This window comes from Zonotrichia albicollis, chromosome 3, assembly GCF_047830755.1.
Source record: "Zonotrichia albicollis isolate bZonAlb1 chromosome 3, bZonAlb1.hap1, whole genome shotgun sequence".
In the NCBI taxonomy this organism is placed as follows: domain Eukaryota; kingdom Metazoa; phylum Chordata; class Aves; order Passeriformes; family Passerellidae; genus Zonotrichia; species Zonotrichia albicollis.
Window position 1 is genome coordinate 68,851,013 of NC_133821.1, and position 25,874 is coordinate 68,876,886.

General features: G+C 38.0%; 1 protein-coding gene across 2 annotated transcripts in view; it reads left to right on the plus strand.

The window, feature by feature from the left end:
* Positions 1-2,120: 2,120 nt before the first annotated feature.
* Positions 2,121-25,874, plus strand: part of HBS1L (HBS1 like translational GTPase) — a 59,039-nt gene continuing 35,285 nt past the window's right edge. Inside the window, exons 1-4 of one of the 2 annotated variants that reach the window (XM_005488080.4) lie at positions 2,121-2,306; positions 4,917-4,982; positions 6,834-6,971; positions 9,111-9,305. In XM_005488080.4, coding sequence (XP_005488137.2) covers positions 2,264-2,306; positions 4,917-4,982; positions 6,834-6,971; positions 9,111-9,305 — 442 coding nt within the window. In that variant the 5' untranslated portion in view covers positions 2,121-2,263. Of the gene's footprint in view, positions 2,327-4,916; positions 4,983-6,833; positions 6,972-9,110; positions 9,306-25,874 lie in introns of both variants that reach the window. The other variant, XM_074537784.1, reaches the window with a different exon arrangement.

A 25,874-nucleotide genomic window follows, 5' to 3' on the forward strand; every position in this document is an offset into this window, starting at 1 on the left:
AAAATGAAATGAGCATCGTATCTGTGGAGGTCACAGATATGATGCTCATTCACTGAAAATCAAGAGAAGTAATGAAAAAATTCAAACATGAAAAATTTATTATTTGATAAGCAGCTGGTGATTTCTGTAAAAAGCATCAATAAGAAGGATAAAAGAAATATCTTTGCAACACAATGGTTGGGTGTGAGAAACGGGAACTGTCTCTACCTGAAAAAAAAAAGCTAAGTGTACATGATTAATATTTACTGGAGTTTTTATCATTTGAAGAAGGGGATTGAAGTAATTTCAGAGGCTGGAAAGTGTGTCTTTTCCAAAGTAAAGCTGTTGGAGGCAGACTGGCAGGATGCTCTATAGTTGTAGTGATATAGTGTCTCAAGTTACTGAAGGCTCAGAAAGCAGATGCTGGAATCAGGTTTTGAATTTAGAAGTGTGCTACCCTGGCTGTAGTAATAATGGATGATAGCAAGTCTCCACTTTTGTGTCTTTGACTCATGACAAGAGATTAGGACAGATAAGGATTAGCACAACTACTGTGAAACCTCTGCTGGAGAGAACTTGGGCCACTAAAGGTCAACAGGACACCAGTATTAAGCAGAAATCTTTGTTTCCAATTCTGTTTTAATCCTAGCACCATACAGAAGTCATTATATAGAGCCTAAACCTGCTCAGCCACATGTGCTTCTCTGTAGAAATTAGTTAGAAATATGCAAATAATATAAGGAAACAATCTGCAACTTTGCATACTATTTGTATATGAACACAAACTTTTGGCTTATGGTTAATACTCCCTGGCAGTGACCAGGAAGGATGTGGCGTGGCAGATAGTGACAATCTTGGCATGTGGGCAAGGACAAGACAATAGTTAGGTGGCAGGTACAGAAGCAGGGCATGTGTATTCGTAGGGATGTGTGGCTGTGTGCTGGGGTGTCAGAGGATACCTGGAGCATGCAGGTGGCTGGAGGGGGACTCGATTTCTGGTATTCTCAAGACTGGGTGAAAAGATGGTAAATAAATTATTGAAGGTCTTAAAGACGAAGACACCTGACTTTAGAAATATTAATGGCGTCATCTGCCTAGCAGCTCCCGAGCCCACAGATGAATGCAGGTATCTGGGAAACAACTGGGCTGGCAGATACAGAAACAGATTCTGTCAGAGCTGGAGCTCATGAACTGGGATCTCTATCCCAACTCTCTTTCTCACTAGAGCTTAAGGTCTTGTCTGCTTGTCCTTCCCTGTCTGCCCCAGCAAGAGGAGCAGCTGCAGGGACATTCCTTGGTTATCCAAACCCTTGGCAGTGCAATGCCCCTGCAAGCTGAAACTCGGCATTAGGAAGTGTCACAGCAATGTGCCAGTGTAGTCAGACCCCATCGAGGCTCCACGGGGCCTAATGCTTTGACATTTTGCTTCTTAACACTGCCAACAGCAATGCTAATTATTACAGCTTGCATTTGCCCACAGCAGCTCATTTAAGCCTGGCCACTAGTCAGTGCCTGGATTGCAATGGCTGCTCGTCACCAGAAAGCCAGGTCACCTGGAGCTGTTTCAGATCCAGGACTGAGAAAGGCCTTGTACTTAAAACCTTGCTCCTGTGGTGCTACACAGATCACAGACACTTCAAGTGCGTTAAATAAGTGAATTTAGGCCTATACAGAATGCTCCCTTTTCATCAATGATGCAACTGTTTTTGAACAAGCTTTAAAACACTTGCTACATGAGTGCATGTAAAACTTCCCATTTTTGTCTTGAATCAAACACTGACGGAAAATGGGCCATCTCCTATCTCGATTTTCCTTATAACTCACATTACTAAGCAGACAGCTACTACAGACAGACTCAATGCTGCTAGACCCTGCAGAATCACAGCGATCTTTATTCAGGCTGGAAGAGGCACCAAACTGGGGCAGGTCTCCCCCAGGGCACTCCCGCTCAGCCCCAGGTGCCCCCCGTCCCAGCCGTCACTCGCGGTTGCCCCGCCGGGCCCGGCGCCCCCTCCCGCTCCCCCCGGGCCGCCTCAGCCGGGCCCGCCGCGAGGGCGGGGCGCGAGCGCCTCCGGGAGCCGCCCCCGGCCCCGCACGGCCCGAGCCAGGCGGGCCGGGCAGTGCGCACGCGCACCAGCGCACGAGGGAGGAAGCGGCGCCCTGCGCGCCTGCGCAAGAGGGGATTCCGCCAGGCTCCGCCGTACTTCAACATGGCGACCTAGGCCGGCCGCGCCAGCGTCACCGCGGGCGGGCGAGCGAGGCCGCCGCCGCCGCTGTCGCCGTCATGTCCCGCCACAGGAACGTCCGAGGATATAACTACGACGAAGGTAGCGGTGACAGCGAGCAGGTGCTAGTGGCAGAGCTGCGGAGCCCGCCGCAGCTGCCGGTCCCTCCGCGCTCCCCGGCCCGTGCCCCTGCCATGGGCCGGCCGGTGACCGCGGGCAGGAGGGTGTGGCGGGGCTCGCCCGGCGGTAGGGGAGGGCCTGGGGGGCTGTCTGGGGCGGTGGGAGGGGAAAAGCCGCCCCCTCACCTCCCCTCGGCGGGGGTTGGACGGGGCTCCGGGCGAGGCCTCTCCCCGCCCCGTTCCCGGCCCGTTTCCCGCCCGGGTGGGGAGGGTCGGGCACACGTGGCCGCTCTGCCGTGCGGGACCTCTCGCTGCTGCTGCCAGGGGCTCCCGGGAGCTTCCACACGGGGAGAGCGTGCCCTTGGAACGGGGTTCCAGCCACAGCTGCATTGCCTTGAGCTGCCCAAATTGACTCCGCTTTGTAGTAGTGGCGCTGACTTGAAAAAAGCCTCAGTATGGTTGAATCCGTCCATCTTTAGTCTTGAAAAACTTAAAAATTTGTATTCACGGCCCAACTCTAGCAAAGTGTTGCTGATGTTAATAGGTAGGAGTTAACAGCTGTTACTTGAGGAAGAAATGTAATTCTTAACGATGGAGTTGTGCATTTAGGGATTTATCTCTTTTTCAGGCACCTGTCTCATTTTACTTACGCTTCTTGAGTGGAATGAAGGAGTTCTTCCATAAGAACTTGGCTTGTGCCTGCAGTACTGCAGCTTTCTTTGTGCTCTGGGCCCATTAACTTACACAAACCATAAATCAGAGTAATTTTTTTTTTCCTTGAAAGTCTTTATTTTTGTTGGCTTTGGTTATGGAGAAATGGACACACTTCCTATTCATATTAAAGAGCCCTTTTGTGAGAGCAGCAATTTTGTTGCTTCACTTTGTGAGATTATTAAAAAAATGGAAGAAATGCTTCAGCCTGTCCCTGGTCTTCTGTTGAGTAAACAGACTACACGGTTTTTATGTATTATAGTACCACAAATTGGGTCTTGCACTCTGATACTGGAATTTCTTGGAAGTTGTAATTTCATGTGAGCTGTGCTGGCTGTGTATTCCCACCTTGAAGTTTCTGCTAGTGTAAATTTATCTAATATAGGCAAAATCCAGAACTAGATTGGGAATTTTATTGCTTGATTTTTTGCATCCTCTAGAGACCGTTTTTCATAACAGATTGGTTGAAATGTTGATTTCAGCTGAGTCGCTGGCTTTTGAGAAGTTGAGTGTGCACTGCATAGTTAATTTCAGTGTTGATACACTCATCAGACTCTTGTAATAAGTTTGCTGAGATAGTCAGTAATTTGCTGTAGCTATTAAGTTCCTTTTTGCTATTGGAAGCATGACTGTGAGGTTATGTATCAGGTCTTTACCCTTGTACCACGTTTATTCTCTAGTGACACAGAATCATTTATGGCCCAAATGAAATAGACTTTGTGTCTTCTTCTCTATTAAATGCAGTATGGTTTTTTTTTATGCTGCATGTGGTTCTGTAATCCCAAATATGAGTCGCATTTCTAAGCTAAATATTTAGCTTAGTATTTTTTGGTTTCCTTTCATTGGCAGACTTCTGATGCCTTAGGTCTTCTGGCCTTTATTTGACCATGTCCATTTTTCCCCCCTCTCCTTTCTGAGATATTGTGATCATGACCAAATGTGATATTCCATCTGCAAATATCTTGACAATACAGCTGGAATACTTCTAGAGAGTAGCTTCTACTGTGTTCTCTGTAATTTATGTAAATTTTAAATTCTAATTTTTATGGTCAGTGCATGCTGTGATCTGTCTTTTACAGCAATAAAGAGTAGATGTTACATGTGAAGCTGCCAAGTGCAGTAGTGTCTTTAATAATAGTTTGTTACTTTTTTCATGTATTTCATTATTACTTAGTGGAAATTACACTATTTAATAATATTGGCATAATACTGGGATTCGTTTTTGGAGACAAAGGTGCATAACTTACTCTTTGTATTTCTTGATGCCTTTTTTTTTTTCTGAGAAAAGAATATTTTTATCGTTAAGTAACTGTTTAAGATACTTGTGTTTTACCTGAAACAATGTTGTATATTCAAAGGGAATTGTGAATTGATTTTTTTTGCCTTGCTGAACTTCATTTGAAAGGTGGATGGGTGTGAGCATAAAATACAGAAGAAAGGTGAGAAATGCATAGGAATGGAGTAGAAATGCTGGTCCTGAGTTATTGAAATAGAAATTGTAATTGAACTGCCTGTCTGGGGTGAAGACTGAGAGGTCAAGCAAAAATATCAGGAGAAATGCCATAGGCAAAGATTTGTGGAATGTAGAAAGTTAGACTTAGTCTGTGAGGGCCAAGGAGCGGCTGAAGGAGGAGGTGTGAAGTATGGTAGCTCTTGGAAATTTTCAGCCTAATGAATAGACTATTAAATGTTAAATTGTATTATTGTAAGAAAATGCTGTTACTGGCACTTGGAAGGTTATTTCTCTCCTAGGTAAGTAGACAGAACCTCAGTCAAATACAGGAAATGCATTATTTCATAAAACCTTGTGCAAAATGTATGCTTTGAATTGTAGTATTATTTAGAAATTGTGCAGATTAATCTTGTTGTTTTTGCTTCATAGACTTTGAAGATGATGATGTGTACGGCCAATCAGTAGAAGATGATTATTGCATTTCTCCTTCAACAGGTTAGTTCAAGTAATTATCAAGTATTGTTCATTGATACCTGTTCTGATATATATTTCTGAATGAAAACAAAGTTTAAAAGCTAGTGACACTTTTGAAAAGTGCCTAGTGGCCATAATCCTGTTACAGTCAGTTATGCAGTGTTAGGCATTGGACATTTGAAAGTCTCATTAGACAACTGGCCACATCTTGAGTCCTACATATGTGTTATCCTAGATGGTTGGAATGTAGTTGTCAATGTAAAAATCTGCTCTGTGGGAATGTGTTGATCATCTTGAAACGTTTGGTGAGTTTTCCTGTGGTTAGTAGGATCTACCTGGGCTTAACAGTTGTTATTGTGCACCTGGTAGTTGGTGTCTTGTACACCACACAGTTTGAGTACATGTGGGACAGACAGGGAGTCCCATTGTGGGTTGCAGTGCTGTTCCTCCCATGCAAGATCACGTGGAGCTAATCAGCCTTCCAGCATTTGCAGGGTTAAACCACTTTGCAGGGTTGCAAAGTAGGTTTAAAAGCAGCAAAGGCTGTGTGCTCAGGTAAGGCATAATTGGAGTGGCTCAGCCCGGCTCAGCCCGGCTGAATGAGCCTGGCTGTAGAACCATCAAGTTGTATTCTCCAGTCAAGTCTCTGGCAAGATCATCAGTTTAGGATTTCCCCAGATTTGGTGGCAGTGCTTCTACAGCTGAATGGGCCTGGAAATTGACAGTGGGCTGGTGTTGACATGAAGCTGTGCTGCTGCAGGTGACTGGTTTGGATCTAATCCACCGTGACTGTGATGTAGTGTGTGACCTCTGGCCGCAGGAACTTAAGATAATTCGGTCTTCTTGAGATAAACTCTGGTCCTCTCCCATGCTGTTGATTTCAGTGATGAAAATGTGCAATGTGTACCTTTTGCTCAAGTAGAGACTGATAAATGGCAGAATCAATTCCTGGCTGTGCACAGTAATTTTCCTAAGAACTCTTTGTGTGGAAGCTTCAACTATAAGATAATCTGATGTAGATTGTGTAGCAGTCTTAATAGTTGCTTCAGTTTTGGCAATTGAATATGAAGTGATATGTATGCATTTGGGAATCAGCTGCTAGAAGTTGCTACTTCTGGATATACACCTGCTTTCTGTGTGGATTTCAGAGCTGGGGAGAATATTACATGGCTTATGGCAATTTGTTTACATTATGCTTTGCACATTTCTGAGAAAGTATAATGACTGGGGCTCTTGTTCAGCAAGGAGTTTTAGCTGTATATGGCTTAATGTTGCTAAATCAGAGTTGAAACCATGCACTTGTTTAAAGTTTTTTGTGAATATGTGTTTTTACTCATGGGCTGTATTTTTAATGAAATTCCAAGAAAGAAAGAATGTGTTCAACTCCATTCAATTCTTATCAGCAATTTAACAGTCACATATTATAATCACATACTTTAAAAGCCATGCTCATTTCATGCTAACTTTTTAAAATTCAAACTGAAAGTGGTTGAAAATTCAAATCAAAAATGGTGTAAGGTTTCTGAAGACATTAGGGCATAGATTTGTATAAAAAATACTGTTTCTCAAACCTGGAGTATAATCTTTTTTGTAATGCTGAACCTTGCAGAATTACTTCATTCCATTCATACACGGATATTGTCCAGCCTGTAGTTTCACTGTGATGGCAACTTGTTTTTATTCTAGCATGAGCTGTTGTATGCTCTGTGCAGTCCTCAGTTAGTAGTTATTACACAGTAGTGTCTCACCACCCCCTTGAAACCACTGCAACAGTCCAACATCCTAACTTATTTTACCTTTAGTTATGTTTGCTTTTAAAGGAGGAAAAAAATTAACTTCTTTTTTTATTACTTTGTTTTTTACCTAATGCAGCAGCTCAGTTTATTTACTCCAGACGAGACAAACCAGCCACATTTGCTGAGCCATTAGATGAAGAATATGGCTGTGAAGGTACTGATGCTGCTGCTGATGGTTTTACACCCACTCATCAGTTGACTGAAGTTGATAGAGGTAATTATAGAAAACAGCTATCAGAATAATCTCTTACAAGAGTTAAAGATTTACTAGAGTAGCCTTAAATTAATGTTTCTTACTTGACTGACATTGCTCAAAATTTTGGAATCTTGTTATAAAACAGTACCCGTCAGGGAGCTACCTTCAGTGATCGTTCTTCAAGTTCATAACTACCTTTTGTGTACTACTTGTAACTTGGTTGCATACACTGAAATGTGTTCTTAGTTTCTTACTAGAAATAACGAGATTTTATGTGGAGACGTTAGAACAGCTGTACTGACCACTCAAATCTTCACTCTTGAATATTATAAACTGAGTATTAGTATTAAAATGATTTCTTTTTGCTTTGTATTTCAAATTATAGCGATTAGCAGTATTTAAGGGGTTTTCGAAGTCTCTAATTTCCTTGAAAGAATAGCCAGTATTCTGGTACAATCTTTTCTTACTCTTACCTTTTGAGTTTGTGAGACTTTTGTTTCCATTCAGTCTTGCAGCCATGAGTTCCAGGTTACAAGCTGAGTTCTGAACTGAGTGGCTGGGGAAAAAATACTTGCTTGTGTTTTTTAAACTTGCTGCCTGATTGCCTAATTACTTGCTTTATGAAAAAGATTCACAAGTCTCTTTCCTAAGTATTAATAGTTAGTACAGTTTTTAATATTTTTAAAATAATCAGGATTGTTTTTTAAATGTTCAAAATATCAGACTAAAGTGTGTTGAAATTTGGTACTTTAAAAAGTTGCAGAAAATTCAGAACAGTGAATTAGAACGAATTTGGATTCCATGTCAAGTAAATTCATAGAAGTTAAGCTAATGCTTAGAGATATGGTTAAATATCATTGGGGAGTTATACATGTTTTTACAGCAGGAAATAAAGCTGTGGAGGGCAGTTTGAAAGGATGAGCCAGTACAGTGATACATGTGAACTAGACAATGCAGTCCTCTGGCTTTGCAGAATGCTCTTGACAGACTCAGTTAAGACCTGGTATTGGAGCAGGAAGGAAAGTAACATTTTGGACTAAAAAAAGAGAGAAAAGAAACCTCAAAATATCCACTTTACTGTGAAAACAGCAGCGGTCTCACTAGACCTGTTATGTTTGATACAGTACGTAGTGTTGGCCATTAATACAAAATTGTTGATGTAGCCAGGGTGGCTGCAAAGACTTTCACAAGGTTGTTCTTGTTGGGTATTAGATAGTAGAATGGCAACCAGCGCATTATGCAGGGCTCTACCCACACTTGTTTTGCAGGGCAAATGTCTGGGGAAGATTCACTTGCTATGTGAATTACAGGTAAAGGGTGATAATATAAATAACCTCATGGAGGTAGGAATTCTGCAGCATTGAATTCCCAAACTTCTTTAAACATCTTCCAGGAAGTGTTCAAATAAAAATATGTGCCTGTCTTCCTGTTCTTCAGTTCCTGTTTTCTAAAATCTGAACTGGCAGAAACCAGGATTTCAGGAAGATTTTCTTCTGCTCTTTAGTGTTTGTATGTCTTCCAGTGAGTGGCAAACTGGTTGAATTTTCAGTCTCTTATTGTGCAGCAAGTATCTTAGTAAAGGCTTGTAGTAGTTGCAGAAATATACTCCAAAGAAAATTGATTTTATCAGCCAAAAATATATTACAGTTTCAGGAAAGGTAAAGGTTACCGGTAGTTTGAAACCTGGCGTGTTGATCCAGGTTTTCAGTTATTAAGGCCTGAGGACCCTGAAAATGCTGTTTTACTTTGGGTGTTAATTGTAGCATCTGTAAGCACTTAAAATGTGCTGTTCGGTGGGATTATATGTTGATTTACTGTATTGCTTTGGATGATTTTAAGGTGATTATTTGTATTTCTTCCCTGCAATTAAGATAGTTATTTTACAACATCAACATATTTCAGTACTGCGACTTTCTAGATTAATAAATAGTCAATAATATATTATTTATTAAAATATCTGAAGTAGGTCAAATATTCTGCAGGGTGTGGAAACAAAGTCTATCAGGGCAGTAAATGAGATTGAAATTAATTTCTGAAGGTTTTAAGCCTTATTGTAATATTTTTCCTTCTGTTTGCTAATCAGAAGTGTGGTGCTAGTGGTTAGGTCACTGGAGACATATTTTTGGGCAGCTTATAACAGTAATGTGTTTCTTTCAGCCCGTCTTAATTCATGCCTTGATCAAATGAGAGAAGTTTTGGCAGAGTCCATACCAGAACAAACAATGGTGCAAGCAGTCCTGGATGCTAAATTTGATGTACAGAAGGCTTTGGATCTTGTGCTTTCACAAGGCAGTAAGCAAAATGTGAAGACCAAGAATAAGGATGCTGTGATTTTAGCAAAGACTACAAAAGGTATACTTATATTTAATTGCTTATATTCAAGGTGATTCATTTCTATCTACAGTTTAATTTGGACTTTACAAACTGTGAAGACACTTACCATTGCAATAGTCATTTCTTGGAAAATGAAAGAAGACTGACTTACTATATGTGTGTTCTAAAACGTTTCAAGGAAAGAGCTTTTCTTGAGTGAGAAGTCAAAATAACACTTCAGTGTCAGTTTAAATTCAAGCTGGGACCATCTGCAGTTCATGATAGATTTCTCATTTATAATATATGACTTAACTGAAATAATGCATGTCTTTAAATTTGGAAAGCATCTTTAAATTTCTAGTGCTTCTGTTACTTATTCGGTAAACTGACATCTCCCATCCCTAGTATCTCCCTTTTTGGGTAGTGTCTATTAAGTAGCTTTTTTATTCTGATTTGTACTTAAGTATTTGTAGTCTTTACTGGCATTCTCTGCTGATTCTTAAAGTTCTTTATGTATTTCAGTAGATACCTGTGATTTACATGTAGAACGTTCCTTACCTTTGGATGACACTTAGTAATTAAATGCCTTTTCATGTTTCTTGATTTTTTTTTTTGTTGCTGCTGTCAACTTTTAAAAAATGGGATATTTCCTTGTGACTGGACTTCCATCTGAAAATTATTGGCTATTGTAAGGTAAGGAGACTTACATTGTTGTCCAGAAATGTGTGTTGATACAGACAGTTTCTCTTGTGCAGTAGACAGTTTTGCTGACAACACCAACAAACTTGGGTTTGGAAACTTGGCAGACAAAAGTGATTCGGTTCTTTATTCTTTAACTACAAATTTTGAAAAATCCAATATACCTTCATGTGGAAGGAAAGGATTGAAATCCTCTTCACCTGTTCTGTCATCTGTTTTCAGTGATGATTTGTGTAAAGGATCATTTTGTGCCCCTGTGAATAAACAAGCAGAGAAGCAACTAGCAGAAACTGCTAATGCAGTAAGTTTGGTTCCTGACAGTCAAGATGTTTACTCTAGGATAGGAAATAACCCATTGAAGTACAAGGAAACACAGGACTTGAAATCCTTGCTGATGCAGAATGTGGTTTGTGATCCTCTGAGTCCTGAACACAGCATTCCTCTTTTTTCCTCAAAAACTTCTGATTGTAACAGTAGTGCAAGTTTTTATTGTCCTCCGTGTTTAGGAAGTGCTTTAGGAAACTTGACTCTTGATAATGAAGTCAGTCATACTATAAATAAAAAGAATGAACTTCTTGAAAATTTTTCTTCACTTGCACAAAGTAGAAAGCAAGAAAGCCTCTCTTCAGACATGGCTGCTTTGCCAGTGTTAAGATCTGGAAGTACATCATTGGCTGACTTGCTTCAGGAGCACCAGGAAAGCAGTGCTAGCCACTGTTACTCTTTGGCTGATCTTTTCACCCAGTCAACAGCGAGTCTCACTGATAGGAAGTTGGGAACTTCATCATTATCACAACTAGTAAGTCAACCCCAAACTTCAGGTGGGATGCCAGAGCTAACAGGATCTTTGTCTTCTCTAGCCCTTTCTGAAGTTTGTCCAGTAAAGGAGATTGAGAATTTATCACTCTCGGATTTAATAGCAGAGACTATTGAAATAGATAAAACTCAGCAAAGGACGGACTTGCCCATGCACAATGTAATTGAGTCGAGGCCCTCCCAAGGAACCAACATTGATTTAAGTGTCCTTGTAAAAAGTGCAGGTGTATCTACAGAGAAAAGTGTGGCAGGGCAGTCAAATACCTTAAGTCCTGAAATGAAACTTGTAAAAGAAAAACAAGGAAAAGGTTCTGGTTTTGCCAAAGCAAACAGAAAACCCAAGAAAGGGCATGGTGGTCTTAAGAGGCAGGATTTGTCCCTTTCATGGATCAAGGCGCTGCGTGCAAGACCTTCAGCTTTTGCTTTAACCCTGTGCCTCCATTATCCTCCCAAAGGGTATAAGCGGCGCACAGTTGGGCTGCACAAAACTTTCCTATACAGTAGACAAGTACAAGATGTAAAACCCAAGGAAACTGCTCCTACAATAGCCATAACACCGTTTGACTTCAAAACAGCATCTCCTGATGATATTGTGAAAGCTAACCAAAGAAAAGCTTTTACAAGACAGTAATGAGAAAAAAAAGGCATCAGTGTTATTGAATTGTATTTAAAGAATCAATATAGGACCTATTTATGATCCAGAGTTGATTTTTTTTATTTTTTTAATGGACATATTACAGTTCTTGCTGATAGGTAGAAATTTGTATGCGAACTTTTAAAGTGCTGCACTGAATATCCTAATTTTTGCATAATTTTCACTGACAGTTTAACATTTTTAACTTTTAGAAAGTCTTGAACTCTACTATACAGATGCATATACAAAATTCTGTAAACACCATTAGTCTTCTTGAAATACCACTTTAGGTGTTGAAGATACAGTTCGTTGGGAAGAACAGTGAATTATTATTTTGTAAAGGAATTTACTTTTGCTATATGGTGTATAGTTTGGGGAGCAGGAACCTCAGTTTATATTACTACTGTTTTATTAAATGTTCTTAAAGTTAGATTTTCTGATAAAGGTATGTTGTTAAAGTGCCAGTCTTGTAATGGATGTTTCCAGTTAATGTCATTATTCTATCTTTATACTGATCACACTATTACAACAGAAATGCCTTTAGTTTTTAAAAGCCTCAAGGACCTCAGGTTTTGACAGTTCTGGTTGTGGTAGTACATGTGTAGTTTTTGATAGGACCAAATTTGTAGGGGAGCAAGCAATTAAATTGTTGCGCCCCGTGACTCCAGTTAGCTATCAAAATGTGATATCCAGCATTTTAAACCAGCAATTTTATAGATATGTACATGCTGCATGTATTTTGTAAGAAGGTTCCCTAGGATTCTGTTGTTTATTCTCAAGCCTTTTAGAGAGGTGCTGAAGTTTCAGTACTTTCAACTGTAGCATGAGAGTCTTTGCTTAATGGAAAAAAAAATAAGGCAAAGCCTAAGTGCTGTTTGTGTCTGCCTCTTGTCTTTCTTGATGAAAACTTCCTTCAGAAATGGAAATGCATTCTCTTCTGCTGTTTGTACACACTGCTGTTACTTTGAATCTTTAGATGAAAGATCCAAATCAGAACATTCTGGAATTGCTATGGTGCCCTATTATTCAAATTAGTAGCTGCATGTATGTTTTAACTTTGCTTTTAGCACACATTATGACATCTGATATATTTCCAGTGTCATTGCCAGTATTTTAAATTCAGAACAGCAATAAGTTCAATAGAGATACTGCTGCAACTTGAAAAATGTGTGTTCATAAACTTATGCTAAACTTGGCAGCTAGTATGAAACAGTAGATATGACTTTCATCTAGTTTTAACCTAATTTTTTTGAGCATGTTCGGTCAAAAAAAAAGGACAAAACTTTAAGGTTTATTCCTGACTTCAGATTGCACTATGATTTTGTTTCTAAATAAAATAAAACAACATGTTCCAGTTCTCTCAGGTACAAATTTAATGGTCTGTATATTTTGCCTGTTTGTCTAGTTGCTGCATCTGTCACTTAGGACTAAGACCAGTGTGATCTTTGACCTTGTGAATGAAATTAATGTTTCTTACCCTAATTAATAAAAGTTTTATATAATGACAGTGCTGCAGTGTTTATGTTCCAATTGATGTGTTAATATATCCGAACCTATTTGGAGTTCCTTTAAAGGATTAAATAATACAATCCAGTGTATATACTATGATCTGATAAGTTCATTAACAGGAGCATAATTGATTTCCTGAGAAGACTTTCTATAGAATCTGGTGGATACTGATTGTACTACTGATTGTTTTCTTGATTAGTCATAATAGCAAATTCTACTGTGTCAAAAATATGAAGTGCTTTTCAGTGAGCTCTTTCTCTGCAGTTAATCCAAGCTTTAACTTCCCCATGCTTAAAAATCCAAGTCTGTTTTTCCTACTGACCAAAGGGTCCTGTTAGCAGAGTTTGTAGTTAAAGCTCACTTTTCCCAAAATTGTGTGTATTTTTCTAGCAGAGTAATTCTAATTTTTCAACATAAAATATGAGTGCAAAGTTTGGCATTGTCATGCCTGTTATATTTGTAGGTGGTTTTACTTTACTGTGTTTCAAATGCTCCAGAAGACTTCATTAATGTCAATAGAAATTGCTAATATATGTGGGTCTTTTAAAGTTGAACAGCTTTGCTTTCCCTTTTAAATATTTTCTTATTTTCTCTGTCTACCTCTGGTGCTGGTCTGTTTTCTCATTCCCCTGGCTGCCCTTATTTGCATAAAACTCCTTAGCATTTGTTATCATTTTAGAGCATGAACTGGACATACAACTAAGTGTAAGTTCTGTGGATACCATTGGAACAAGTGGTGGGGGGCAAAAAGAACATCAGCATTGTATATTTATCATGGATCTTACTGTGGGATTGTTACCTTAGTAAACAACTTTGGATCTTGTTAGGCACCTAGATTTTAATATATAATTATTTTTTCATTGGCATTTGACTCTGGTGTTAGTAGTCATGAAGTAGCAGTATGTGCTATTCAGTGTGTAAACAGTAGGGGAGGGATTTTTCCTCAGTTTGCAATCCTGAATCCTGAAGTGAGCCTTGAATTGATACAGACTTGCAGGCTAAACATTGGAGAAGGTACTTAAGTGGTGGATTAACCTGAATTCCAATTCATTTTCAGCAGAGATTTATTTTCATGCCTAGACAATTTTATAGTTTTGTTTTTCTAAGCAAAAAGTATTGTGTCACTATATTTATTTTTAAATTAAACAGGTATTTTAATAATTTCCTTAATTATTCCTTTAATTATTTACTGAGAATGAGGTATATGGTATCAAGGACAAGTTTGTGTTGGAATACTGCATGATATGGTATGGGGCATTTTTGTGTAACAGCTGTGTTTGGCCTTTGCACTGAAGGGTTTGTGCCTAATGAATATTAGAATTCTAGTACAGTAATTTTGCTGTTTTATGCTTGACATGGTGAGTTTATTTTCTTAATTTATGTATATAATTCCCCTCCCTCATTTTGCAGCTACTGTCTTGGCTAATATGGGTTAATTGTGTTACTTGTTTTGGAATTCACATATTAACATTGCAAAATACTTGTCTGTGTTTGCATATAAACAGAAAAAGGTAATATTAAACTGCATAGAGGTACTCCTAAGGCATTTAGTACATCAAATCTATTTTGTGCATAATTTTTAAATGGCTACTGACTATTTTTAATACAAAATTGACTTCTGGATGTTGCTTTATGTATGTAAATAAAATGCATATTATTAAAGGACTGAGATAATTATGATTTCTTGTTAACTTACCTGATAGAAATAGAATTGAATGTTCTGTAATGTTTATGTCTGTTGTGGAAACAGGCTTCAGTTCTTGTCCGGGTTTGCATGCGCATTCTTTGCACAGAAGATTCCTTTGGAGAAAATAAGGCAAAATCTATTTGGACAGTTCTCAAGATCTTAAGTTTCACGTGCAGCAAACTGCTTGAATTTCTAGAACTGCTGAACAACAGTATTTCAAAGTGTTATTTTTAAGACACTAATTGGTGCAGGGGCAATTGCAGTCTTCTGTTTTCTCCTGTTTCCTTACTGTGCCATACAGAAACATTTTTCTGTAATCAACAGTTTGTGAAAATCTGCACTTAGGCAAACTAGTACTGCAAAAATTACTATCTGGACAATAGATCTGTATGAATATTGGATACAGCTTGTCTTTTTATGAAGCATATGTACTTTATTACAGTGCCATTGTACAAGGACAGTAGTTCATTCACGAGCTAGGGTTGTACAGACACTCAGTCACATATTTTTCAAATCTGAAGTACCTAACTTCTCAGATTTTTAGAATGCTTTTGTATTAGGTTTGATTACGGATCAGTATTTCAAGAAAATATTTAACCCTGTTGTAATTCATGTAGTAAGCTTCCTAAAGTGCTGAAAAGGGATGAATTGAGTTTTTGAGGTTATCTTACTTTTTTTTTCTTTCATTTTGTTGAAATGTAGACAGCTAATGAACTTAGATTTGATGTTCAAGTTCCTGCATCCAGACTTTTAATTAGATGATAGAAATGACATTAGTCCAAGTCACCTATCTGGACTGGAGAACAATGTGAGGAAACAAAAAGCCAATGGTTATTTATTTATTTATTTAATCACACTTGCCTTCCCAAATTGCTCTTTCAATGCAGTTCAATGGGAATGGGTCTCTCTTTCATTATTGCTGTATTATGCAGCAATTGCTCCTTTTGTGGTCTGTTCAAGTACACCATATTACCAAAAAGTAAAAGCTAGTTGCAGTTTGTGATTTTAGGTAATTCTTAAGATGAACCATCTGTATGAAGCTGCTCATCAACTTCTAGTGTCATCATGGAAAGGTTCTTTATCTGGTTTGTGGATTCGTTAGGTTGCATGCTTAAAAATGGCCCATTAGAAACAATTGTCAGTGACTTCTGAGGTATGTCAGTAGTTTGTTGCTCAAATAATTGATCAGTATGCTTAGTGTTGGTAGGATTCCTTTAGTAAATAACCCATTGCCCTAAGCTTCTGGTACTAATAAGGCCAGAAGATGACTATAACCTGTATAATGGTTGTAGTCTGTAGAGATTAAAGTGATATTTGAAAGAGAATCTTTAAACCATTTCTTAAGACTTATGAAAACATAATGAAAATTATTTTACTCTTTTGTAAATGAGATTATGGAGATTTTAGAGAAGAGTTGCTCATGAAGTATTTACTCATCATCAGTGAGGTCCCAGCTGACTGGAAGCTGGTGAGCATTGTCCTGATTTTCAAGATAGGTATTAAGGAAGACTCCAGAAACTACAAACCCATCAATCTCACTTCAGTGTCTGATAAAGTTATGGAAGAGATTTTTCTGGGAGGTATTGAAAAACATCTGAAAGATAGCACAGTCAGTGATCACAGCCAGTATGGCTGTATGAAAGTCCTGTCCAATTTTGTTTTATTATAAGGTAACCTGCCTAGTTAGCCAAGGGAATCCAGTTGATGTAATCTTTCTGGATTTCAGTAAAGCTTTAGGGACTGTCTCACAGGATCCTTCTGGACAAAAAGCCCAGCATGCAGCTGAATAAACACATTATGAGATGGGTGAGCAGCTGGCTCATGGATCAGGCACAAAGGTTTATAGTGAGTGAGGTGATATCAGACATCTCTAGTGAGGCTCCATCCTTGGCCCTGTGCTCTTCAACATCTTTGTAAATGTCTTGGACACAGGACTGGAAGGGATAACGAGCAAGTTCACAGATAATGGAAAACTGGGAGGAGCTGCGGACTCCCTTGAGGGCAGGGAGGCCCTGTAGAGAGACCTCAATAAATTGGAGAGTTGGGCAGTCAGCATGAATGAAGGTCAGCAAGGGCAAGTGTCAGATTCTGCACCTGGGGGTAGTACATACAGGCTGGGGAATGAGATGCTGGAGAGTAGCGCCATGTAAAGGGGCCTGGAGGTGCTGGTCCATGGCAAGCTGAACCTGAGTGAGCAGTGCCCTGGCAGCCACGAGGGCCAACCCTGTCCTGGGGGGCATCAGGCACAGCATGGCCAGCCAGGCAAGGGAGGGGATTGTCCTGCTCTGCTCTGGGCTGGGGCAGCCTCACCTCCGGTGCTGGGGGCAGCTCTGGTGCCACAACATAACAACGTTAAACCACCAGAGAGCATGCAAAGGAGGCCGTGAGGATGGTGAAGGGCCAAGAGGAGAAGCTGCATGAGGAGCAGCTGAGGTCACTTGGTCAGTTCAGCCTGGAGGAGACTGAGGACAGACCTCATCCCAGTCTCCAGCTTCCTCATGAGGGGAAGAGGAGGGGCAGACACTGATCTCTGTGATGACCAGTGACAGGACTCGAGTGAAGGGCCTGAAGTTGTGTTAAGGGAGGTTTAAGCTGGATATAAGAAAAAGGTTCTTCACCCAGAGGGTGGTTGGGCACTGGAACAGGCTGCCCAGGGAAGTGGTCACAGCACCAGCCTGACAAAGCTCAGGAGGTGTTTAGATGATGCTCTTGGGCGCATGGTGTGACTCTTGGGGTTGGTGCTCTGCAGGGGCAGGAGCTGGACTTGATCCTTGTGGTTCCCTTCCAACTCAGAATATACTGTCACTTTGTGATTTTTGTCAATGTGTGGGCATAATAGCTGATGAAGATGGATATTATTTTGATAATTTGAATCTTTTTATCCATAACATGAAAAATATACAGATTTCCCTTTTTTGACTGGTGACATATGTTCTTGACATGTGTAGCATTTCTCAGGTGTCCTTTGTTCTGGTATTAGATATTCAGAGATTTCAGTTTGAAACACAATCTTGTAGTAAGTTGTTCTCACTATAGTCAAGACAAGCAAAGATTTTTGTTTCAGGAAATGTAGCTGGTATTTATGGGTTCTCTGAAAAATCTTTCTTAAAATTCAAATTTCTGACAATTATTTTTGTGAAAATTGTTCCCTCAGTGAATAACATCTACATTTTTGTTTAATTTCTGCATATTTTTTTTCTAGCTAAACTATATTTTCATTTCTTTTTGCTTGTGTTAGTGTTACAGAACAAACAGATACTAGTAATTGAGCAAGGTTCTATTCCATTTTAGGCACCATTTTAGTTTAACGGAATTGTTAACCACTTTATGACATTAAGATTTTGATTTTAGTGATGTTTGAGCAAGAAAGAGGTCAGGTGTCTGTAAATGTGCAGTTCTTGCAGGAAATAAGCTCTGCAAACTGATTCTGTTTGGTTTGGTTGTTGGGGAAGCAAGGAATCTGGAGTTGAGCTGTCTTTGTGGTGGCACTGGCTATTTTGTTTTATGGTAGTTTCTCAAGAATAGCACCAAGAAAAGGTTTATTTTTTATAAATATTTAATAAGAAATAAACTTCACAGTAGAGTCAAAGTTGAAAGTAAGGCACAGGAAGCTGAAAAGCCTTACTCATGACATGCCAGATAATCTAGGAATAGAGCACATGTCTCAAGTCTAGGTTTGTAGATACTGGGCTTTCCTACTTTCTTTTGCTTACAGAGAAGCAGTTAATAGATATTAATAGAGCAACAGGTATTTCTTCACTGAAATGTATCCTTGGTTTATGCTTTTATTAATTCTGAATTTATTCAGAATTTTAACATAACTGGTAATACAGTGCGGGCAGTTTCAAGAAAAGAACAAATAAAATTGGCAGGTGCTTACCTTGCATTTTGTTAATTTTTCTTTTAATTTTCTAATTTTTTTTTGCCTCTCCTGTATGAGTATCTTCCTTTATTTTTGCTTTACATCAGTAGCAGTTAAAAATGAAAAAATCACACCAACATCATCACAATGTGACTTGATGTAATTAGCTCTTTCTTTTTACTCAGTTGAATGTAGAAAGCTTTGGTTTTGGTTCAGAATGATACGTGTTTCTCTTTCCATGGACAAATACTTTTTTGTTTTCTGTCTTTATGTTGTGATAGTGGTTACTTCTTAGTGCAAAGTGTCAGAATGCATTTATTGTGCTTTAACAGATAACATTTATCACTTCTGGTTGTGGTTAATGGACAAATAAGTTGGGAGCCTTCAATGACCAAAACAACCCAAGCAAAACCAGACAAACTGATACTTTTGGGTTTTATTTATAGGGAGAATTCCAAAGAAGAGCAAACTTTCTGTAGATTAACGGTGATGTACAATATATTTTCATTAGCTTTATATTTCCTCATGTTTTACTGCCATTTATCACATAAGGCTCTGATGCTTTGATTTTGCTCAATTGAAAATTCATTGTTTTTACATTGGTAGCTGAGAAGAGATTTTTGTTCCCATCTTCAGTTGGATGTGGTAACTTTTCTGTACCATTACAATTCTCAAATGCCTGCTATAGAGATGAGGACCTGTTGTACTTAATTATACTCAGATATGCTATGCATTCTGTCTGTGACAAAGAAAATGCGTTCTTTTCTCAATGGAAATGTTTGAAATCTGACATGATATATCTTAAATCATGGAAAGTAGATGTGAATTTAAGACTTCCGTGTTTTGGGTAAGAAAAATATATACACAGACTTTGCGAAGTTACTGAATCTTGACACAGAGGTGCTGTGTGGGTTTTAGAGAGGAAGTGGCTTATTTCAGGGAAAAATGTGTCACCAGCAATGAAAAGCTTTTTAAAATCCTTTGAAATACATTTTTGAGATTCTCCTCATACATACTGTACACCTACACTGGAAAAAGTGACACTCCAGGCTTTTTCTGAGTTTTCCTTCATGGTCCTGTAATACTAGTTTGGTTTACTTTTGTTAGGATGAAGTGTAAACCAATACAAAGTCATTTCCATAGTTAACTGTATCATGTATAAAAATTGGGTGTTTTGCTTGGAAGCTAAGAGAACTTGGATGAAACTAAAAATGATTGTGTCCTTTTTAGAACTTTGGGATTCCGGAAGAACCAGAGATCCTGGGGAAACCGTAGCTCTACTTGTTCTTACAGTGTCCTGTCTCAGTCCATTTAGGTCACAGTAAAGATCAACTAGCAACCAAGAAAACTTGGTTTTCTCAGTGTCTTTAGAAGGTAAAGTGAAGAATTTATTAAATTCTCAGATGGGATTGCTGGAGTGTTGGGAATGTATGATTGGAGTCAGATTTTTTAAAAAATCCTGTTTTAAGGATGAATGAATCACTGCTGCTGTAGTGGTATCATGTATCAATTTAAAGATTGTAAATCCTCTCTGAAGCTGTACTTCAGGTTGTACCAGAAGAGTACTCAAAGCGAGGGAATGCCATTGGGAATGCTGACATGGGAATGTTTCGCAGTAGAAAACTAGTGCATTTCAGTTCTAGAAACTAGAAAGACATCTAAACATTAGAAGTGGCATATCCAGTCCAAAATAGTGGGAGCAAAAGAAGCAGACTAAAATACATTACCTACTGGTAGAAGGAAGCTTGAGTGCTAGCAGGAAACCTGGGAAAATTCAGAAAATAAGTTAAAAAGTTAAAGCCAGAATGGTGTAAAACTGCAGGCTTTAAACAGAAAATTACTTCACAATGTCTGTCTATGCTAAGGGTCTTTCACTACAAATACTGTTCCTTCCCTAGAAAATTTGTGTCAACAATGCAAACTTCATGTCTGTACTGTCTTCTGGATGTGTTTCTTCAGTTTTGTGGATAATTCAGAATTGTTACAGAACACATTGGTTCCATAGCCTAGTGTATTAGGGCACATATATATCAGACATAACAGAAATACCACCACTTGTGTGCCTCTATTTACACCTGAACTGTTTTCTTCTTGGGTGACAAGATATCACCCATTTTTCATCTCCTCAGCTTCTGTGTTCACAGCCTTTCAGTCTTCAGTGAGGACACTTAAAAATATGTGAAGTGCCAGTTTCCTGCCTTCTGTTATACTTGTGATGGTTAAAATGGCCATTAAAATTAAAACTCATGAGTCCACTGTCAGAAACTAATGCTTAAAATACTAAAAGCTTGGAAAACTAGCTGACTTAATTGTGGAAAATACTTGTGTCTGCAGAAGTTGTAATGCTATATTGTCAAAGACATGCAAGAGCTTTGACTGGTTGTTGCTTCAGTTCTTTTTCTATGTTTTTTACTGCCTATACAAGCTCACCCGAAGTGGAAATTTTGTATCTAATTAATTCCAAAATATGAGTTGAAGTTATTTTGAGTACTCCTTGTTGGAGTCCCTGCTGCAACTTTTTGTGGTTTTACAATCACATTTTCCTATTTTTAATGTTTTCCTCTTCCCTATTGCTGACCCACATAAACAGGAAAATGACTAACTTTGCTTGTCCACTAGGCAAGATAATGTAACTGTGGTTGAGTTGAAAAAAAAAAAAGGAAAAAAGTGCTACCCAAAGGTCTTTGATAAACACTTTTCAAGGCAGAAATGTGCTTTAAATTTTATGCTTTTGGTGCCATTTTTATGATAATATGTATGCAGACAAACTATTGCAAGATTGTAGGTGCTATCTGTGTGTTTACAGGTGCTACTGTAAATGTGAAGTGTAGAGAAAAACATGAAGCAATGAAGTTGAGTCCATGCGAGTTCCCTTCTAAAGTCATGACAGAGTGAAATGCACTGCATCAGGCTGGCAAATGAAATTTTTCTCATGTTGATCTGCATCTGATAAGTCTTCCAAAGCTTGTCTAAAACTATAGGTTGTACTTTACTGTATTCAATTTTGCTTCTAAACTGAGATATGAAGCTTTTTATGAATCAGTTTGTGTCTCTGAACTATTTTGGCAATGGAGAATAGAACCTCCAGTGTTATGTTTCACACTACATCTATATATAAGTTATTTTCTAAATATGAATGTCTCTTTTTCAGATTATAGTAATATTAGGTTTTAATTTTTTCTAGTCTTGATTAAACAAATTAATCTTTGATGGTGCTGGAAATCAGATAAGTTTGGCTGACACCATGTGAGTTCATAGGAAAATGTGGAATAAATAAATTTTCAGAGTAAAAAAATATATAAGTATTCCAAGTATAGATAAGTAATGCAGATAATGTAAAACATGCTGCAGTTAAAAAGAGAAAAACTTTTCTTATGCTGAAGTGTGGTGCAATTTTTATGATTTTTTCCTAAATTTTAACACAGAACAGGTAGGACTTTTAAAGTTGTTTTTCGTGTTTCTCAAATGTGTGCTGCTGTGCATGTCAAGTAGCTTTTTTGTACCTTGTTCACTCCAGTTTGGCCAGAATCTGTGCTCTTCCTTGCAGTGGTTTCCGTGATAAATACAATTAGAGCTTAATTCTGAAATTTTGTATCAGTTAGCCACTCAAAGGCTGTACTGTCAACTAAATCACCAAATTAATGGTAGGTTCTCTAAATCCTTAGCAATGTTCAGTGTTGCATATATGATATATTCCTCAGGGAAGTATGTCTTTCTGGTATATAATCTGTTGTAACTAGGTGTTTGTACAAACTGCACAGCAATGGTCCAGGAAAACTTCCTGGCCTTTCAGATAGCTTAAGATTAGTCTCTGAATTTGTAGTAGTAGTTGTGTGAACTTTTTTCAGTTATGTTTTCTGCTAGTATGTTGGTTTTGATACTGTGGAGGTTCTGGACTGCAGATAAATTAAGTACCTTTGATCAGCCTACTGCATTGATGCAACTTAAGTTTGTCTTGCAAGTTAAATTCAGAGATCTTTAACAGTTTCATACCTAGCATTCGAATATTTGGTTTTTTTTTTTCTTTGTATTTTTATTAGCCATTGCTTCCTTTTCATTTCTGTCCTTCCTCAAATGTACTCTATTTATGAACAGGACAAGATGACAGTGTGGTGAGCTATTTATGTTCATTTAGGGAATGAGTAGGGTGCTTTCCATTAGAATTAAAGGAAGCAGCAAAAGTAGCTGTTGAATGAAGCCTGTTGATTTTACAGTGAAGACATACAGAAAATTTCACAAAAACGAACTAGAAGAAAATGACGTGATAGTAAAGTATGACTTAGTATCAAACTTCTTTTTTTGAGAGTTTCTAACTCAAACTTTGAGAATGTGGTCATCCTCTCCTGCAGACATATTTGGTTATTGCTTGTCTTTTGTTAAAGATAGCTGCTGTTGAGTAGGCTTGTGTGTGCGATAATTGAACTTTGATCTGTGTAGCGCTGAGGACAAAACTGAGATTGCACCCTTTCTTTCCAAAAGGCTGGAGTTGCTCGAGTTTAGGAGGTACGTGCAAAATAAAAAGTGTCCTTTACAGCACAGGAATATCTGCCAAGTCTACCAACAAGAGATATTAGTGGTGGTATAGCTAGTTAGATCAGAAAAGCTGAGCTTTGAGTGCCAGTAGTAAGATAGAATAAAATACTGGTTCACCAGCATCGTTATGGGCAGTCATGGTCTCTTCCAGTTGTGAGCAGTCACATGTGGAATAGCACAACTTCACATACCCCATTATGTTGTGGACAAATTACCAAGAACTAGCAGGTATGAGTGTGACTGGACTTGAAACCTCATTTCCCTTTGTTTCTCTTCTGATGTTCCACCATGAGTGGCAAATAGTATTGAGAGGGGAAGATGTTTGAAGTGGTATCTAATAAAAAATAGGGGAAGCATTCTGCTAAATAATAGCACATTGGGAAATGTAATCTCTAGTAGTGAATTGTAGATTTTGAGCATATTGTAACATATTGATGGTGCACCTACAACCTTTGGTTTCATGATGTAAGAACACTGAAAATAAAATTAAGCTGGAAGGAGGAAATCTTAAGTGTTAACTCCTGGTATTATGTTTCTAAAATTGAATGCCTCTAGAGTACTTAAGCTGTCCCATCTACATATAAATAATTTGTAAATCTAATATTAAAAAAATATTTTAGGCTGAATCTGATATAAGAAAAAGTATTAAACTTTACTTTGCTTTTCTGAAATTTCTAGGGAAGAATTGTGATCCTGCCGTTATTTTTTTAACCACTCCGCTTAATATATTGATGTTGAGTAATAATGCAAAGTTGAACCAATAGCATGACACCTCATCCCTTAATTGGAAATCTTGGAACAGTTAAGGTGGGGAAGAGTAGGTTGATCAATATTAGTCTTATTTGGAGAAAAAATGCGAAGGAGAAACAGCACCTTGTTAATTATTTTTCTTGGTTCTCTTAAGTGTTTTTGCTTCATTATTTTACGTTTAATCCTATTACAAGAAGCACTGTTGAAGGCTGTATGTTCACTGAGAATGTTTCCTTTGAACAGATTGTGTGAAATGTTTAACTTGACCTAATTTGCATGTGCAAAAATCAATGTATTTTAGTTCCTTTTGTGTCTGATTTGTTCTTTCTTAACATTTACTGTTTCTGAATGGTATAAATTTGAACATTTTACATTTTTAGCTTCAGAGTGACTATTCAAGTGACTTTTAGATGTACGCATTTAACTGAGATTCAAGATTAGATTAACTAAGATTAAAGATTCAATTTTTAAAAATAAACTCTGTTAATCTATTATTTAACTTTTTACAAGGTTATACATTTTCATTAGCTGCCTAAATTTTGGATATTAACAGATCAGTTGGAATAAGAGATTTTGGGTAAGAGATTAGTTGCAATAGCAAAAGAGGTAGGATTTTCAAGTTACGGTACCTTTGAGCTGTTCTGTTTTGTAAAACTGTAAATAGCATCTCTCGTACTCTGTTGTGTTTGATTACATCTCTGGTGATTAGAAGCCTATCAGCTCCTAGGTCTGGGAGTTGTGTGTTGGCACCTGTCACCAATCAGAGGTACCTTTTCCACCATTCATGTGTATCATTAGTTAATGTAAGCTATTTATAGTACTTAGATATTTACCTTATGTCGATTTCCATTGAAAGTGAAAATTCCATTCATTGAAAATGAAAATTCCCATTTTCTTGGGGACATAGGGGCAGGCCCTGTTCTGCTAGATTGCTTTAAAAAGTAAGAGCAAATATTAGGTGTAAGATCTTAGCTCCTATTTCACTTTTTATTCTTGGGTTCACTGAGCTAGCTGCCTTGCATAGAACACAGCTGCTTCTGAAGACAAGCTTAGAATGTCAGTCTTGTGTTTTACTGGATTTATCTTCACTGGAGCCTGCCTTCCAGCATCATTACTTCCATTCTGGTTAATACTGTCAGCTTTTTCCTTGTCAGTTTCCTCAATTTATTAAAATTGCTCCTGATCAAGAAACCCAAACACTGAACATTGTCTTTTGGCAGTTTAGAAAATTACTGTGTCTAATTTACTTGGTCAAAGTAATACCTTTTAATGATTTTTATTTTGAGATTTAAAATAACACACTTGTTTTCACTGTATTAGATAGAGGTATTTTGTTGATCATGATTTCTTTTTTTGTTATGTATGTAATTGTAGTTTTTAATATAGAGAACCATAAAACTCTTTTCTACATAGTCATAATATAAAAAAATGTACTATATTATTTATGTTTCTCAAGAAAAAAAGTTCTGGAACTTTATTAATCTTTGCTCCTTAGTATCTCTTTCCACTCTAGCAGTTTTCTCTCTTAGTGAAAGCAGCACAATGCCCTGAAGCAATTCTTCTTGAGTTCAAATCTCTGCTATGGCTATGGACTGTGGAATTCAGGAGGAATTTAAGTATTTGTAGCAAAAATGCAATTTAGGTTTGCTTTGAGTTCTGTATATGAACAAATACTGAACACAAAGATGATTTTGAACTGAGGCTCACACCCAAAGCTGGTTAGTAGTTATAGTGAGATGCTTTTTAGTGGGAAGGTTGTCTCTTGCTTAAGTAGAAGAAGAAAGCCCCCCAAAACATCAAGAGTCTGAACATGTACTGTGGTGTGGGTGATACCCATATCATCCACAGTTTCTGTCAGGTATAGTAAAGACTTTGTACTTAGTTTTGTCACATCCCTGAAAAGAACCCTAACTACTGGCTTGGGAAGATGTCTCCATCTATGTTAACTAGGAGGTGATGGGCATGAAAAGGATGATCAAGAAGTCAGTTTTGTCAAACCAAAGCAAAACTCCTTGAAATACAAACTGCTCCATATAATGTCCTTCCATCTATTCAGTTCCATTTCTGCTGGCAATCCTCTACCTCCACTCCTACTCTCTTTACCTGTAATGAAATTCT